Below are 18853 nucleotides of genomic sequence, written 5' to 3' on the forward strand. Positions count from 1 at the left end.
ATTCTAATATCTACAATTTAATTCTTACTAGTAAAAATGCTAATTCTTGATATCAACAATTCCATTCTTACTAATGACAAGGTTCTTTTATGATATCTACAATTGTTCTAACACTACAGACATCATAAATTAATTCAAAATATTTCGAATGCAATTCTTACTCGTCAAAATTTCCTTATTGATATCTTTACCAGGAATTGTTAAAAGTAACAATGTAATTACAGATATCAAGAATTGAATTTCAGATATCTAAAATGCAATTCTTGATATCTGTAATTACATTTTACATGTAACAATTATATTACAGATATCTACAATTATCTTTTAAACTACTCAAAATGGAATTGTTGATATCAAAAATAGAATTTCCACATGGAAAAATGCCATTGTAGATATCTTCAATCATATCGAGACATCTGAAATATGGTCATTTAGACTACATATCCAGAATGACGTCATTGGCCCGACCACATATCAAAAACTGCAAATGTTGATATTTGATATGGGAAATTAGATTTCCACTAGTAACAATCCCTTTTCAACATTTGGAAATTCAATTGCAGATATTTACTTACAAGTAAAAAAAAAAATTACTGATACTGATATCTGTAATTTAGTTTCTACATGTCGAAATGTCATTTTGAGATGTAGAAATGTATTTGTAACATGTAAAAATGGTTTTACAGATATATTGAATTAACATTTCAACATGTCAAAATGTAATTTCAACATTTTGAAATGTAATTTATAGTAGTAAAAACTAAATCGCAACTTGTCAGCCATACTTGTTTAATGTTAAAAAGGCTTTAGCATGTTACCAGAATATGTTCTATTGTTTCTGGCTCTTGACAATGTTCACATATAGTCCTTAGGTGCTTTCCCTTGATGTTCCATGTACTGTTCAAGTTACTATTTCCACTCCTGAGTCTTGTTATAATTACTTGCTCTCGACTTTTATGCCCTCTGCCAGCTCTGTTGCCACCTCTGGGTCACTTTAGTCCACACAATGCTTTTTTTACCCTCTGACTTTGATAATTTGACCTCTTGTTCAATAGCTGTTCTTCCCACTGCCTCCTTTGCCAACTTATCCGCTCTCTCATTCCCAACAATACCCACATGTGCAGCGACCCACAGAAACACAACACCACTCTCCTCTCCCATTCTATCAAGTGGCGACCTTGGGTGGCTTGAAAGGCGCCATTAAATAAAATGTATTAACATTATTATTATTATTATTAAGTGATACCAACATTTTGAATATTAACTCTTGGTGAGATCTTACTCCACCTGCTCCAATACTGACCAGGGCTGCCACAGAATCCCTGCAAATGACAGCTCTTGTGCAGTCAGCTCAGTCTACAGCCATACCACAGCAAGCTCAGCATCAAACAGCCTAATGTGGTCAGTTGTTCTCACACTGTATCCATATTCATGTCCAGGTATTGCAACTGCAGCACTAATTGTTATACACTTGGACCCGTACCTACTTGTAGAATTCATTTACTAGATCTGTGTTTTCATTACACACTTTGGCAACATGTCCAAACTCCTGACATTTGAAACACCTCATTGGTTTTGGAAAAAACTCCCTGACTCTGTATTTGATAAAACCAAAATAAATCTCCTGTGGTAGTCGCATCGCTTCAAATTCTATCATTCATTACAGTTTCAGTCTCTTTTTTCTCAACTCCTCCTGTCAGTCTCCTGACTTTCTTCATCTCTCAGGCTCTCCAGCAGCCCTGTCATGCTGACTGTGAAGGGGACTGCACTGATCACTCCCTTAATGATGCAAAGCTGTTCGCTCTCATCTTTGTCAAATCTGTCCTTAAAAGGCCGGAGGTTGTTTCCAAAGTGGAAGGAATATCAAGATTTGTGTATTTGTCTCTAGTGCTAAAAATGCCTGCTGCAGTCTCCAAGAAATAAGATCAAATATTATTTAATTTTATCTGGAAGAACAGGTGTCCTTACCTCAAGAAAAAGATATTCTGTGTAACTCCAAGAGGGATGGTGACTTGGATGTATTAACCTTTGAAACACTGAACAATTCTTTTAAGATTAACTGGTTAATTAGCTTTTGTAGACAAAAGAACTTCTGGAACTCTTTTTACCCACACATGTATTCAATTCAGTTTCTGTTGAAATGTAATGATAAAGCTGAAAAGCTCCCTGCTAAACTTTCCAACTTTCACAAACAAGCTCTGCTGGCCTGGAAAACTGATCTACAAACAACTGTTCACCAACTGGATGCTGTCATGGCCAGCTCAGAGCTGCAACAAAGTATTGGAGGAGACAGAGTTAACGGTGTACAAATTCCCAGTTTATTAAACTTGCTACACCAGCAACAACCACATTCGGACAAGAGAGCAACGTGCAGCCTCTCTCCTCAGTCTCTTCCTCCAGTCTCCCCTGAACGAGGACGTGAGGCCAGATTGGGAACACCAGGCCCAGGTGTTCCCAATCTCCACACCTCCAGGAGCCTGCAACACAAAGACACACACACACAGCAAAACTACGAGCGGCAGGGTCATCACAATGCTACATATGGAATAACGTAAACGCTGCTTGGATGGATTATATTAGTTTATCAACTTTTTAATGACCGGGGTCTTTTAATTTCTTATATAGATTTTTTGATAAAATTTCAGTTGCCAGTGACCCCAAAAGAATATGCTGTGGTCTCTGATTCACTACCACAGGGGTTGCTGCAGCTTTTGAAGGGTACTGATTTTTGTTGGGGAAGTAAACATTACCAAAAAACTCTGTTCTGACAGATATCTGAGAAGCTGTTTACATAGTCCAACTTTGCCAAGAGGACAGATGTACTGGTCTGCACAACTTGGAGAGAAAAACCTCCATAAAGTATGGTTGGCTGACTTGCCCTTTAATAATTTTCGTCAGCTTTTAGATTAACTTTCTTTACTCCTCCCTCTCCCTCAAAACGCAAGACAACAATCTGTATCTTCTCTTCCTCAATCTCTGTTTCAGCTAAACTAACTTTTTTCCTCCTTTTACTTCCCTTTCTCCTCCTTTCCACTTTTCCCCATGTCCTTTCTCTCCTTTCCTCCTCACATTCCGTCTCTTTCCCTGACCTCCCGTCAGGAGTTTACAAGGAAATTCGCACGACTACTTTTCCAGTCATTCAGTACTTCGCTGCAGCAGCAGCAGCAGCTCTCCCGCATGATGCACCTCAGCGCAGCGGTCTCGTTCCCGAAAACGAGCGTCAACCAGCTTCCCGCACACCATCTCAGCCAAACAACGCGAGACTCAGAAATGTCCTTCTACTGATTGCTCCCATGAGGGTAAATGTGTAAGTTAAAAAAGGACGAAAACAAAGGATTCTATTTATTTATTTTTTGAATAAAATCACACTAGGAAAGTTAAACAATACTTTACTGCTCATGCTGTATCACTAGTTGGACACAAACAAACAGGACGGACATTGAGATCAGTTGACACACTTTATAAACCGAACTCATCATTGTAAAATCCTTACTAAATGTAATTTTTAAAAGGGAAAAAGGGTGATTAAATTAGCCGAAATTGTACTTCTTTTTTTTCTTTACTTTACGTATATAAAATATTACATCATATTGCTCCCCTTCCACTCAATGAATTCATTAAGCAAAATATAAATGTCTATCAGAGCATCTGCAAAAGGAGATTGTACAATTCCGCTTGCAAAAAGTTCCTTTGGGCAGTCTGTCTTTTCTTATCAAGCAACACATACTTGGAACACTATACTCAGAACTAAGGAGCATCACATCTCTGAAATCCTTTTCCAAATCAATAAAACAATGGCTATTCAAAAATCAGACGTGCTGCCATAATCTGGATTAATGTAGAATATGTGTAGTCTCTGTGCACTAATGTTCCCTGTCTGTGTCTATGTGCTTCTTGTATGTGCATGGTGCTTTTGTCTTTGTTGAAGTGATCATGTATTTGAATGTGCTTTATGTTAGACATTTTATTTTATGTCTGTGTGCTGCTTTAGCAATTGTTTCCATGTGTAGGCTATGTGTAATGTTTTAACAAACAGTTGTGTTGTTTTATTCTTTATACTTGTGTGTTCTTGTTTCCATGTTTTTGTACTGTATTCACCTGTTTGCTTTCTAATGTTTTCTTAAATATCATCAACCAGCCAGGGACTGTAGATGAAAATTAGCCTGCACTAAATCGGGCACATTTACATGTGTCACATGTTGCTCTTGTTAAACAAATGTGCATTGTTCCTTTTAAATAAAGAAATCACAAACCCCATAATTGCACATTTTAAAGTTGTAGGTTTACTGTAAATGTTTATAGTGCTGCACTGTAAACCACCTTGTGTTTCATGTTACTGTGACTAAGGAAAACTTCAGCTCAGTGATGAAGCTGCCGTCCTCTTTCTGAGGAGTCCAATCATTTATTGAAAATGAAAAGGGACAGTTGGTCCCATAACAATACTGTCATTGCTCAGAAGACAATATGTATCTGACATAATTTGAAATTATGAAACTGATAATGGCTGTGTAGAAGTGCACCGTCATGGTCTCTGGCAGGTTGAACTTCTTTAGCTGAACTTCTTCTGCTGTCCTTTCTTGATGAGGGATGTGATGTTCAGCACCCACTTGAGGTCCTGGGTGATGGTGGTCCCTAGGAAGCAGAAAGTCTCCACAGGAGACACCGATGGTGATGGGGCTGCGGGAGGCTGCGCTTTTCCTGAAGTCCACAACCATCTCCACTGTCTTCAGAGCGATAAGCTCTAGGTTGTTGGTGCTTCACCAAGTCACTAGATGGTCAGTCTCCCTCCTGTAGGCAGACTCATCACCACCAGGTGAGTCCAATGAAGGTGGTGTCGTCTGTGAACTTGTGGAGCTTGACAGACTGGTGACTGGAGGTGCAGCTGTTAGTGTACAGGGAGATAAGCAGAGGGGAAAGAACACAGCCTTGAGGGGAGCCAGTGCTGATGGTCCTACTGTCTGAGACATTCTTACCCAGCTTCACCTGCTGTCTCCTGTCAGACAGGAAGTCTGTGATCCACTTGTTGGTGGAGTCAGGCAAGTTCAGCTGAGAGAGCTTGTCCTGGAGCGACAAGCTCTCTCAGTGACTTTCGGGGACAGATGCAGGTCACTTACAGAATTGTTTGTTTTTGTTTTTTTGGCTTGGGGCTGGTGAGCTGTCTGAGACCCTCCCAGACTGAGCCAGCAGTCTTTATCTGAGAAGTGTTGTAGTGTCTCAGAGTAAAGGCGCCCTGCTGAAAGTGTATTTAGCTTCTTGGATTTTGGATTGGATTGGTCTCATTTTTTTATGCAACAAAAAAGACTTACACGTATACACTTGTACTTTTAGTATTTTCAGACGAATAAACTGTTGCAGAACTTTTCAATTAATTGCTGGATAGTGTAAGCTTTACTCGTGACAGAATAGGAACACACTATGTTAAGCTGTGGCTTTAAAGAAGAAACCTGTTGAAAGAAAAACTTGATGTCAGGTGATGAAAAAATGAAATGGCTTTCGTGTCATTGTGGTGCTGTTACACAAAGTGCTAAAGAAGAAGAAGCACAGAGCGATGCAATTGCACTTGAATTGCATCAAGCCAAATACAGTAGCAATATGTTTACTTGTCCACTTCTGCAGACTTTAACAACAGCAGTAAAACCAGCCAGCAAAACGCTACCATCATGCAGGAAACAGTTGAGTGTTTTATTTTGGAAATTGTATCTTTTACGTTTTTTAAAAGGCACAAGGTTTCCAAGGAACGGATGCATGTGACTTGGTTATAAGTTGCAGGCAGGCCATAAATGTCCCATTGTGTTGGATTTAAGTTGAGAGCAGAGAATTTATGACTGACCTCTTTGGACAGATTGCCTCTGGCCTGCTCTCTCTCAAACACAGAAACACAAACACACATGCAGGTACATGCACAATTAAAGTCCAGGAGGCTACATTTTCCCTTTTCAAAAATGAACCCAAATCCCAAATCTTAAACTTTTCTTCTCAAACAGTATTAGTCTACTTAAGACACAGTACATTTGGCGATCAGCATTTTCTTCTGGCTAAACCTAAATTTCCTGCAAAATTATGTAAAGTATAAATAAAGGACACTGAATAGTTATTCTATAAATAGTTCACAAACACATCAATCTAATCCCCCTCATATAAACACCTTCAGTGTGCTCATCAATGTGTCATCATTTCAAAGCCGACATCATACATGTAGCATTGCAAGCTTCCTGCCTCAATAAAAAGCCAGATTCCTGAGTAATATTTGTGTTTCTAGGGGCACAGAGGAGAGTTCATGAAGGAGCCTGTTGAGGAGCGGATGTGAGGGAGGACAGTAAAAAGCACAGGGACCAGGAGAGGGCTTGATATAAAGGCTTGACTGGGACAGGGTGCAGTCAGACTGGTTGAGTTCAGCTCATCTCAAGACTTTATTTCCCTAAACTGAACTGACCAGAGCGGACACATTACGTGAGTAACAGATGGCTTCTGCTTCTTCTCTGTGTTTATATCTCTCCCTCGCTCTTTTTAACTCTTGTGTTTCTGCTCTTTGACACCCAGCTTTCTTTCTCTGACATTTGTGTTAAGAGCTGCCTTGCTGTTGTAATTATGGCTGGTCCACTCCAGCCTCTTATCTCAACTGTCAGTGGAGCTGTTTGTTACTTCCATGCCTCCCCCCTCTCCTCTCTTTCCCTACTATCTGTCTGACAACATCTCCCTTGCATAATGCATAATGACATAGAATCCCCTTTGTCCTTCTTTCACAGTTTTTATTTCAACCTCACAACCTGACACACACACAAACACTGCACCTCATGTCAAATACTATGTTGACCTATTTTGACTGTTGCCTCTCTTGTCCACTGCGAAAAGGTTCTTTGAGACTCCTTGCCGCAGTAACATTTTCACATAGAAACATTGATTCTGCTGTACATTCGCATGACCCTGATCACTTTGTTTACTTATGTACATTATTTGTTTCTCCTGTATATGTTTCCAGGACTGAGCAGAATGAGCATGCGTGGAGCAGTAACTAGTTGCGTTGTGCTGGCTTGTCTGGTGACGCTGCTGGCGGAGAGGACAGAGGGACACATTACCTTCTTCAGTCCAAAGGAGATGATGCTGATGAAGGTAACGAGCTTATCTTTAGTTAGTCAATGTGCAATCATTCATTAAACTCTCACTTGTTTTTTTGTTTGTTTGTTTTTTACGTGACAATGTCAGGCATCAAGTTGACTGGGTCTTTTCTATATTAATCAGAAAATTATTAAAAAACATCTTTGATATGTATGTCATTTTTAAATGCATTTTTTTATTTACTGCTTTTGTGATTTGTTCTAGTCTAACAAACTTTTCTTTCATAATAATGTTACATATTAAGTTCATGTCAGTGTTCCAGGTAGCGACAAAACAATTTGAGAAGCTCATTAACTGCTCCTTCTCAGTGATGGATTAGTTCTTTGATTTGTAAAATATCAGCGCCTGTGTTGCAGGAGAAAGAAAGTAGAAAGGACATGGAGCCTCGATCGGAGGATTTTCAGTTTGAAGACGTTACAGTCCAAACGCTTCCTCGAGTGGAACATGGAGGAAATCCTGTGAGCACACATCCACCCACACACTCAACACCTTCAACCACAATATCATTGCTGTTTTTTACGAATAAATTGCACCATTGATAACAAATCATGACCTCTAATTTCCTGTGTCTAGGATAAAACAGTCGAGATTGCTGTCCGTCTTTCACCCAAACAGCTGGATCAAGTGGCTCCTGTGCTCGAAGACATCATCCAAGAACTAGCAGTACATCAGAAAGGTGTGATTGGTGGGAGACACACAATGCTTAAAGAAAAACCTGACACTTACAGCATGACATTGTATCAGCTTTTATTATCAACAAATGTTAACCAGTCACATTGTAAGAAGTGATAGAAGTGATAGTGCTTTGATTAAACAACTTCTTCTCTCACTATCTCTTTCTCTGCAGCCAAATAGTGAGGTCAAAGACGGGAGGCGGACGAATGCTGTACAGATTCTTCAAAAAGCACAGAATGCTTAAATGTTTTGTTGTGTTTTACTGAATTATTCAATAAAGAGAAGTTATTGTGTCACTTCATGGAGCTCTTGCCTTTTTTTGAACAGGACTGCAAGCTCTAGTTGACCACATGGTGTCACCGTCACTCTCATAAAAACCAATGGATTCAGTAACCTCCCCTGCCATTTAAAAAGCCAAATTATGTCAGAGTTGTATACTGAAGAAGTGAAGTAAGAGGTTGGAATTTGACCCCTTTTCTTTATCAAGCCTACCTTTGGCCTGATAGTTGTTTCAGAGCTTTGATGTCACTCTCTCACTGATCTCAAAGTCCTTGACCGCCAGAGCAGGGTCTCGCGCTAACGGGGAGGGGAGTACAACGGAGCAGTCGCAGTCAAAATACTTCCCAGTTATTCCCTCTGTTTCTTCTGCCACGGCACAGTAGATCGAGCTGACTGCACCCTCCCGTGGAGACTGAGAGGAAGACATGGATGGTGAACGGGAAATGTGAAAGTACAGTAAAAGAACACTGCGAGTACAAAAAATGCAAACAGGATGTTCATGTAATCATGCCTCCATGCGTGCCTTGTTTAACCAGATGTTTCACATAGTCTGCAGTAATGATACAAATCATAGATTCACATCAGAAGTCCAGCCCAACAGTTTGAATAGACAACTGGTGATTAATCCCAGATTTAAGTGTTTATGAACTTAACATCGATGTGTATTCTCTGTATTTGTGTTGCTGTGGTTACATGTGACGCACAACAACATGCAAAGGATTTGTACCAATACAAATAAACAATAATGAGATGAGCTTATATTAGACTGCAGTGAGTTTGCCATCATTGTTGTATTCTGCTGTATTCTGTACACCATGGCAACATTTAAACAATCCTAATTAACTCAACTTGACATTTGTCCTGCAGATTTTGAGATTATTTTGCAAATTAATTTCCAAATAACTTTACTTTTATCATGTGACTAAATACTTGACGAACTCAGATATTGTTTTCTTTCTCCAGAAAAACAAATGAGAATGGCAATCAAGGCTTATACAGTCTATGACTTGTTTAAATAAAAAAGGAGACGTTTCCTGAACTTCTCCTCTGCTCGACATTTTAACATGTAGAGTGTCACTTTAGTCTAATATAGAGTTCACTATGTGCTTGAGTTCAGGGCTGAGCACAATACAAACATCCCCGGTTTTTCTGATAAACAGGAAATCACACACATGCTTTTCTTCAGAGCAAACTATTCTAAATTTAGTTCATGGGTGGGATTTTAACATAGTTCAGCTATAACACATGTGGTAATAATCATGTGGTATAAACTTTGTTCTAACAAATCAGAGATCTGGTTTGCAAGAAGACAGGCCTGCATAACTGCGCCAAAAAGATTTTATTCCTCCAGAATCACAATGTTACATCCAGCGTTAGTTTTCAGGTGATAATGTAATAATCACCTGAAGGAGACCCCTGGTGGAAACGTTGTAGGAGTTAATCTCATCTGAACTGAATGATCTGAAACTTGACAACACTATATAGGAGAAACGATGTGGACAGTAAATTTAAAAGCAAATGCATGTTTACCTTGAAGAAGAAAAATCCAATGGTGTAGAAAATGAACTGGATAATATATGGATAGTGTCTTATCACTTCTGTCATGACAACACCAGGGTGGACAGAGTTTGCAGTCACGTCTATGTGCAGGTAAACACAGAAACACATAATTAGATCAAATCTTTGCAAGGTTATACTCATTCTTTCCAAAGTTGTTGTTTTGTTATGATACTTTGCCTAAAACTTGAATTCTTCATTGTCGTCATCTGTTGCCCCTTTGGAGACTTTTTTGAAAGGACAGAAAATCTTTTTTTCTTTTTTTCCCTTTTATATTCATCACAAAAGGCAGTAACCCCTTCCCCAGGTGATGAACTCTCACAAAGTTTGATGTTTGTTGAGCAGGAATAGAGGAGTTTTTAGGCATGATCAAATATAGAATTAGAGTGGATTGCAAGAAACTTTACAGCTATATTTTGGAGAGCTCTGAGACTAATATAAACTTGTTGAAAAGGAGTATAATATGTGGCATTTAAATGATTGATGAGGAGTCTTACAGAAAAAACAACAAGTTGTTTCTTTGTCCTTTTCATTGACCTTTTTTTTTCTTCTTGAGAAGACTCAATGAGGACTTTGAAACCTAAAATCATTATCCACCATTTTTCATCTGCCATCTTCTTTTGTGCATTGTGATGCATTATCTGCAACACTTTTTCTTCGACAGTCCCTGCCATATCTACACTAATACATGGACTGTCACGGCTACAAACATTAAGAATCTTGCTTTAGCTAACCTGTCCCTTTGAGCCTGCGCGCGAACTCATTGGTACAGATGACATTGTGCAGCTTTGTGTGGTTGTAGACTGTATCCATCTTATAAGTGAGATTCTCCCCATGGAAATGAGAGAAGTCCACTGTTCCTTTAACGTGGTTGACTGAGCTGAGGGTGACGATTCGCGACGGAGCGGAACTTTTCAGCAGGTCTGAATTTAAGAGAAAAATAAAGAGCGAGAGATGAGATTAAGAGAGAAATGTTAAAGACTAAATAATTAGTACAACAGTACAAGGATGAGGTCTTCAAACTATAATTTTATGTACAGCTATTTTTTAAAGGAAGACTGCAGAGGCGTACCCAGCAGCAGATTGGTGAGAAGGAATGGTCCAAGGTGGTTGGTTGCAAAAGTCATGTCTAGTCCTTCTTTGGATATCTGCTTGGGTAAACCTGTAGAATGTTACAAACAAGATCCACAACTGAATTGAACAGACTGGAGTGGATGTGCAAATATCCACATAAAATGGAAAAACCAAGAACTTATTTGTTGTGAACTTAGTAAAAAAAAAAACACACTGACATAATAGGTTCTCTTATTAAACCTAACCTAACCTTGCCTCACCTCACACATAAAGTAGATGCACCCACAGAGTTGTAAAATGTTTTCTGTTGCTTTGGAGTGAGTTTTTATCAGGTCCCAGAGGCTAACCCTTAGTTCCTGCCAAAGAACTTATTTTCTTAATGATCACATTGTTTGGAGCTGTTTCTGTGTCTAACCGCATGTTCAGTAAACAGTTCAGTTGTCAGGGAGCCAAACGCATGCATGTCTTGTTCTTTTTATCACGACGTTTGTCAGATTGGAAAGTGCAGACTTCATGTTCTTTTTTGGTAAACAATGCTATTTCTTCCTTCCAGGGCTGAAGTCACTGATATACAAGCCTCATTACATTTTAGCATAGGTAGTAAAACATTGAATAAGTACAAGAGAATCAAACATAAGTGAATCAAATAAGCGCGAGAGGTATTGAATCATTATTGTATATTATCATTTTTATGAAATTTGAAGGGATCTGTAAAGTGTTCATATGTTTGGCTTTAAAATACAAAGTTACCCAGTGCAGCTTTTTAAACAATGACTCAGTTCCTTCAGGAGGTCCTTGTATCACCTGATACTCCAGCATTGTTGACAAGGATGTGAAGAGCTTTTTCCTCCTCAAGAATCCTATTAGCGAACTTTCTGACAGAGTCCATGGAGGACAGGTCCACCAGACGCAGGTGGACTTCAGAGTTTCCTGACTTCTGCCTGATTTCTTTGAGAGCTGCTGTCCCCCGGGCCTCACTTCGGCATGCCAGGATAACACGGGCACCACGACGTGCAAAGTCCAAGGCAATGAACTTCCCGATCCCTAACAGAAGTGAAGGCAGACATTAGGAATACATTATGACACAGATGCTAGAATACCTGATTATTTATGTTTTTACCGAGTATGTACCCATTAGCCATAACAAATGTAAAACTTCCCAACCTCTTTTGTCGAGGAATATGAAAAGGAAGGCAGGAGCCTAAAGTTCTTAAAAAAACAAGTGGGACACCAGTGGGACACCAGTGGGACAGGGCTTGAAAAAAAATGATGAAAAATGACAAAAATTATGTGGTTTCATAGTCCATTCTGTCGAAAATATATATATTTTTTAATTCTTATTTTATATACTTTATCAATCCCTTAGGGAGAAATTGTGGTTCTCTCTCTCTTATTGTAGAGACATGCTTCTCACACATACAGGCCTAAATCGCATACACGCACTTGCAGGACCTGGGGACCTACATTAATGGAGAGATGTCAGAGTGCCCCCCACTGGAAGCGCCCCACTGATCTGGTGGGTGTTTGGTGCCTTGCTCAAGGGCATCTTGACAGTGCTCGTGAAGTGGTCTGGAACCATTTTTGTCCGCATCTGGATTTGAGCCTACGACTCTCCGGTTGCCAACTGAAGTCCCCAAGGACTGAGCTACTGCCGCCCCCCAAATAGATTGTGTAAATGACTTATTATGGGTGAAGGAATTGTATAGTTATATATGCGTATAATTTTTCATCTGAATGTGCATCATGTTTTTCATGGAGTGAAATGTAAAGTAAAAGTCACAAGCTGTATGTAAATCTAAACAACAGAATAATGACAATCTGAAAATGCCAGTTAATTAAAAAGTAGCAACCACAGTACCCATTGCTAAAGGGGAAACTACAGTTGACAGATGTGTGTTATGTGGGGTTGTTGAGCTCTAGTAACATTATGGAGTTGTTTGTCCATGTCTGGTTCTCAGTTTGTTTGTCTTGTTTGTGCCCACAAGGACGCACGGGTTAATAGTGGGTACAGAAAGTATTCAGACCCCTTTAAATGTTTCACTCGTTTCATTGCGGCCATTTGCTAAAATCTAAAAAGTTTGTTTTTTTTCTCATTAATGTACACTCAGCACCCCATTGTGACAGTTTGGGATGACCAGAACTCTTCATCGACCTGGCCATCCAGCCAAACTGAGCAATCATGGAGCCTCGGTGAGAGAGGTAAAGAAGAACCCAAAGATCACTGTGGCTGAGCTTCAGAGATGCAGTAGGAAGATGGGAGAAAGTTCCACAAAGTCAACTATCACTGCAGCTCTCCACCAGTCAGGGCTTTATGGCAGAGTGACCCAACGAAAGCCTCTCCTCAATGCAAGACATGAAAGCCTGCATAGAGTTTGCCAAAAAACACATGAAGGAATCCCAGACTATGACGAAGAAGATTCTCTGGTCTGATGAGACCAAGACTGAACGTTTTGGCATTAATTCTAAGCAGTATGTGTGGAGAAAACCAGGGACTATTCATCACCTGCCCAATACAATCCCAACAGTGAAACATGGTGGTGGCAGCATCATGCTATGGGGGTGTTTTTCAGCTTCAGGGATAGGACGACTGGAGGTAATTGAAGGAAAAATGAATGCATCTAATATCCTGGAAGAAAACCTCTTCCAGAGTGCTCAGGAGCTCAGACTATAAAAAACAGAGGAGTGGATTCAGAACAACTCTGTGACTGTTCTTGACTGGCCCAGCCAGAGCCCTGACCGATACCCAACCGAGCATCTGTGGAGAGTCCTGAAAATCGCTGTCCACCAACATTCACCATCCAACCTGACAGAACTGGAGAGGATCTGCAAGGAAGAATGAGGATCCCCAAATCCAGGAGTGAAAAACTTGTTGCATCATTTCCAAGAAGACTCATGGCTGCACTAGCTCAAAAGGGTGCTCCTACTTAATACTGAGTAAAGGGTCTGAATACTTTTGACCATGCGATATTTCAGTTTTTCTTTTTTAATGAATTTCAAAAAAGTTTTACATTTCTGTTTTATTTTCTGTTATGATGGAGTGCTGAATGTATATTAATGAGAAATGAAATGAACTTCTTTCATTTTAAGCAAATGGCTGCAATGAAACATTTGCAAAAAGTTTATTTATTTTTATCTGTCACGATGGGGTGCTGAGAGTACATTAATGAGAAATACAATGAACTTTTTATTTTAGCAGTGAAAGAGTGAAACATGTAAAGGGGTCTGAATACTTTCCATACTCACTGGACATGCATCCTTCTGACAAGTGACTTGGTGCAGATTCAAGCCAATGGTTTTACAAGAATTCACTGCTCAAAAGTTAGTGCTAACACAGCAAGAAATGAAGAAATGCTCTAACAGATAAAAGCAATAAGAAATACTAAAATCAAGAAGGCTGATTGCTGATGTAAACAAAACCTTATTGCAAATGTTGTACAAGCAGAGTAATACATTAAACACATGTAAGTTTGAGTTGTCGGGTCATTTATACATTTTGTCGAAAAACACCTTATGAAAACAGAACTGTTTGTTTATAATAGACTCATAAGGGAGCCTTCAACAATTAGCCATTTTTAATCTAGTGCTCCGATCATGCCAAACTATTGAAGAAACAAACTCCTTGTGCTGTTTGAGTTAATTTGTGTTCCATAGCGTTAATGACCTGTTAAAAGAGGTGAGACATATGGAAACATTTGACTACTTAAGTTCTGCCTGTGACGTTGGTACAGATCGTCTGATGATAGCAAAAACAGCTGTGCATCCGTCAGTTCTAAAACCACTGCATACCTGAACTGTCCATTGACAATGGAGGCATTACTTTTCTGCATCAAATAATATTCTTTCCCTCGTGGCCGTACATAAAACTGATTGTTATATATGAATATCACTATTTTTAATCTGGACTGCTTACATTGTTGTGTTGATCTAGCTTGATAAACCTGCTCAACAGGTAGCTGTTCTAAAAAAAAAAGAAACTGATAAAAATGATAAATGATAAACTCACAGTAGACATACCTGCACAGCATGGTTAACATTTTCCACACGTTGGTGCAGACAAAAGAAAGCCACTAATTGTTAACATCAGATTAGTTACTGAAAGTTTCCTAGAGCCTCCATTTTGAATGAATGCTATTGCTCTATAGTAGCATGTTGACAAAACACACAATAAGGGAAAGGTAACATGCTCTACTGCCAAATCATAAATAAAGGTTCACATTCACTGCAGTGTTTCTTTGTACTTTATTCACAAAGACCTGATGAGCCAGGTTTGAGAAAACTTAAAACACAACAGATATGAAATGCTATATGGTTTTTAAAGATTTCCAGATAGACAAAAGGGTCCAAGTGACTCACTGGCAGAAACAGAAAGCAGTTGTACATTCCTTAGTCAATATCAAACAGCTGCCACGCTTACAATATTGAAATAAGTAAAAACACATTTCAATGCAACATAAAGCTGTTTCACAGTCACTAATGTGCTTCATACACACAGACACATCATCTGTCTTTGGTCCCAATAACTTCAAATCTAGTCAATCTTTCTGCTGGGCGAGGCAAGTGAAAACTGAGTTTCTCATCATCAGACACCATGCTGATTTAGTGTTTGTATTATTTGTTGTCACTCTTCCCTGAGCAGTAGCATTGTTACTGGCAGATGAGGTGCAAGGCTTGGCCAAACTATGAATGGGACCTAATAAGAAAGTGAGCAGATAATGTACTATTTGGAAATATTATGATGTTCTCCTAGCTGTTTTACCTCTACTTAGTCTGGGTTGCTCCTATGTATCATGTACATCCAACCTAGACAGTATAGTAGTATAGACAGAAAAAACAAGAGAAAAAAAAGGGTGTTTATGTTAATAAAGCAGGGAAAACAAGAAATAGATTATGAATTGGTTTGACAATATAGTGAAAACCAAAATTATACACTTAGGTTCTGATACGTTTGGAAAAATCCATGTACAATATGCTGCATACACCTGCTAGTAATTGCATTAATTAAGTTCAAATGTATCATGTCATTGGGAAATAACATGTTTAATTTTAAAAGTCAAAACTGGTTAGTAAATTATTTGATTCGAAGCTTAATCCAAAGACAACCTCTCCTCTGAAAGGATGCCTTTTGGAAGAGAGGAGAAATGTCTTCAAAATCTTCAACCAGTTCAGTCGCTTTTGGATCAAGCTTTGAATTTACCATGACCTGTATGATTTATAACCTACACAGACCTAAGTCATTCGATACTGACATTGACGGGTGAATATGCAGTTACAGTAAGAAAGTGTTGGATCACTAAGTATGGACAATGTTACTTCGCAATCCATTCCTTTAGTTGTCGTAAGATTCAAAGATTTGTTTCATGTTAAACAGAAAATAACTGTTTAAGAAGTCTATTAGAGCTGCGCCAGAGAGCCTAGAGCTCCCCATGTACAGAGGTCACAGCAGCTGTAGGTTTGAATCCTGACCTGCGTCTTTGCTGCATGTCATCCCCCACAAGGCTATGATGGCCAGAAATATCTTTTTTAAAAAGTACATCACTTATGTGTTGTATCTTTCAGCAATTGGAAGAGCCAAGAAATTAAAATAGAGAGAGAGGAGAGTGTTGTTTGATCAAACTAGTGTCAGATCGATCATTATCATTAAACATGTCTGTAGTAATTGAAAACCCCTAATAAAAAAGTTGCTGTTTTACTGCTTACTACTAATGTTTATGCATAAACAACTTTACTGTCAATGCAAGCCGCAAAAACCATCCACATTTATTGCAGTTATCCTACCAGTGACACATCCGTTTAGTCACTTAAGTTATGTTTGTTCATTTTCTATTTCATTCTTTGCCTGTTCCTGTTTTATTTTGTACTTACCCTTGTCTCTGTCTTCCAGATCCTGCTCCTCATGTTCCTGCCTTGTGTGTCAACTCCGCCCTAATTACCCTCACCTGTGTCTCGTCATTCCCTGATGGTCTGTCCATATATCCCTGTGTTTCATTCCTCATGTTGCCGGTTCGTAGTGTGTTCTCGTGACCCTAATTCCAGCAATTATTTTTCCTGTTAATTATTTTTTCTGGTATTTTTGACCATCTGCCTGCCTCTCGTTCGATTCTCTGTCTGCCCCTTTTGGATTTGTTTGCTTGTGAGGACTGACTACTGGAATCTTGTTTTTTTGAGTCCCTATGGTTCCTGGCCTTGACAACCAGACTATTGCCTTATTGAAATTGTAAGCTTTAAAGTTAACCTTGTGCGCTCTTGGTCATTTAATGGGGGTTTCTGCTTTCATTTTTACTATGATCAGCCCCCTGCCTTTATATTTGGAAGACAAGTGTAGTTTTTATTGAAGTTTGGTTGAATTGTAATGACACACTACCTTTCTAACAGTGATAAAAACATGTATCTCTTTTAAAATGAAGGTCAGTAAAGGTAATTCTCAATTCTACTCCCCAAGTAGTTATAGGGACGCACGCGCATACATCCACAAACCTGCGGGACAGGGAGCCACGCGCATGCACTACAGAGATCAGAGAGAAGTTCCAATCGGATTCCCCTCACTGTATACTCAGATATCAACATCAACTCATGCTTCATGTTCTCCTTTTCTTCTTTCCTAACGCGCAACCTCGTGCCATGGGTAATAAAACAATTATACCTAGGACAGAAGGGCATGACCATATTTTGGTCACATAGGTAATGGAGGACTTTTTTTCAAAAATGTTTATAGCCTTTAAACACACAAAACAAAAATAATTGTCATGTGCTTTTATTATGAAAACACATTTTAATTAAAGAAGAAGCTAGAGTAATCAGAGTAATCAATAAAAAGAAAGTATTTAGGACGTTAAGGGTGAACAAGGGTTAAGAATTCTCTTGCATGCTTTCAGTAAACAACTCTCATATCCAAACCTATGTTAACGAAACGGGTTAAATGAAATGTACCTGTATTGGCTCCTGTAACTATGGCAGTCTTTCCTGTGAGCTTCACTGTGCACGCGCTTGGATCCCAGTTCCTTCTCTTCAGTAGTCGAACAACGAAAGCCAACAGCGCCGTGGAAATAGCCCACACCGGGTGACAAAACAAGTCAGTCAAACTCATTTCTCCGACCGGGTTTAGCGCCTACCAGCAGAGAATGAGAAAGGAATCCAAGGGTAGTTGGCCAGTATGCACCCACTTCTGATATCACTTTCAGTGGGTGTGTCTGCAAATTCCCACAGCCATAGTTTTCAAAACTTCAAGTTAGTTTGAGGCAGTGGCTGCCTCAAAACTAACTTGTGATGTCAGGGGATTGACACAGAAATATAAAACATCTGGCTGTAATTGCCAACGCAACGGTTCAACTGACGTCACTGCAGACGATACACTTTCTCACTAAGACTCACCAGCCCCTGGCTTTATGTTATTCTTTATGTTGCTATTTTATAGAAATACAGAAAAATATAATCTGTTTATTTATGTATTTTACTGGGTTTAAGTTACAAATAGGACAGATTTCGTGAGTGATCATCAGAAAGAAAAGTCAGGTGATTTATACAGCAGTAGACAGAAGGGTCTCTAAACACTTTTTATGGGCTATCAAAACCAATTTAAAGCCACGACAAAGAACCTTCTTTTTGTGTCGATCTTTGCAACCTGTATGACAAAAATGGTAGCCTATGATTGTATCTTTGCTGATCATCTCTTGTGTGAGTGTAATTCGAGTGCATTTGCTGATGAAAAAAAAAATAATGCTGTTGTGAAAAATTTAATTGTGCAACCTCATTTAATTACCTCATTGGGACACAATGGTAGCTAAAACCCATCGCTTTAAGTGAATATAAAAAGAGTATGTTTAATGTACATCTTTAAGAGAAAATATAATGAGGAAAAATGACTGTGGTATGCTCCAGTCAATGCATACCACACATACCAAAGCTATATCAGTCATTAACACGGAAAACAGCAACAGGTCAAAGTCACTATACTGTGACCACAGCAGGGTCAAACAAACACACTGAATAAGTGCTGGGTGAAATTCATTTGACTGACATATTTTGTAGTTTTGAAAGGTTTGTAAACATTAGACAGAGGCTGGTCAAAGAAAAACTTGAGTTTTTATTGGCAGTATCACAAGTCCAGCCCATTGTTGAAAAAGGTACAAAGGTGTCATCAGTAAGACAGAAGCAG

General features: G+C 39.0%; 2 protein-coding genes across 3 annotated transcripts; one reads left to right on the plus strand and one right to left on the minus strand.

The window, feature by feature from the left end:
- The first annotated feature begins 1377 nt into the window (after nt 1–1377).
- Nucleotides 1378–8087, plus strand: mlnl (motilin-like). The gene is made up of 6 exons (XM_079340641.1): nt 1378–1401; nt 6260–6450; nt 6980–7110; nt 7473–7574; nt 7690–7792; nt 7964–8087. The coding sequence occupies exons 3-6, from the start codon at nt 6991–6993 to the stop codon at nt 7969–7971; spliced, it is 333 nt and encodes a 110-aa protein (XP_079196767.1). The 5' UTR covers nt 1378–1401; nt 6260–6450; nt 6980–6990; the 3' UTR covers nt 7972–8087.
- LOC306821967 (retinol dehydrogenase 11) lies at nt 7850–17930 on the minus strand. 2 transcript variants are annotated; one of them, XM_079340640.1, is made up of 7 exons: nt 17629–17930; nt 11506–11745; nt 10700–10789; nt 10362–10550; nt 9601–9710; nt 8284–8482; nt 7850–8190 (listed from the first exon to the last, which is right to left on the minus strand). In XM_079340640.1, exons 1-6 carry the CDS (start codon nt 17783–17785, stop codon nt 8303–8305), a joined length of 966 nt encoding a protein of 321 aa, XP_079196766.1. In that variant the 5' UTR covers nt 17786–17930; the 3' UTR covers nt 7850–8190; nt 8284–8302. The 2 variants fall into 2 exon arrangements, with proteins under 2 accessions (XP_079196766.1, XP_079196765.1); XM_079340639.1 differs by having other exon boundaries at nt 7850–8482.
- Between the last annotated feature and the right edge of the window lie 923 nt (nt 17931–18853).

This window comes from Symphodus melops (assembly GCF_947650265.1).
Source record: "Symphodus melops genome assembly, chromosome: 4".
NCBI classification, from domain to species: Eukaryota; Metazoa; Chordata; class Actinopteri; order Labriformes; family Labridae; genus Symphodus; species Symphodus melops.

Bases quoted from the DNA above. Each gene is read 5' to 3' on its own strand.
- mlnl (XM_079340641.1), top strand. From the start codon at position 6,991: ATGAGCATGCGTGGAGCAGTAACTAGTTGCGTTGTGCTGGCTTGTCTG. The intron at 7,111-7,472 runs GTAACGAGCTTA...CCTGTGTTGCAG, and splicing joins AGGAGATGATGCTGATGAAG to GAGAAAGAAAGTAGAAAGGA. The intron at 7,575-7,689 runs GTGAGCACACAT...TCCTGTGTCTAG, and splicing joins TGGAACATGGAGGAAATCCT to GATAAAACAGTCGAGATTGC.
- LOC306821967 (XM_079340640.1), bottom strand. From the start codon at position 17,785: ATGAGTTTGACTGACTTGTTTTGTCACCCGGTGTGGGCTATTTCCACG. The intron at 11,746-17,628 runs GTACATTTCATT...CACTTCTGTTAG, and splicing joins AGTTACAGGAGCCAATACAG to GGATCGGGAAGTTCATTGCC. The intron at 8,483-9,600 runs GTAAACATGCAT...TCTTCCTCTCAG, and splicing joins TTGGATTTTTCTTCTTCAAG to TCTCCACGGGAGGGTGCAGT.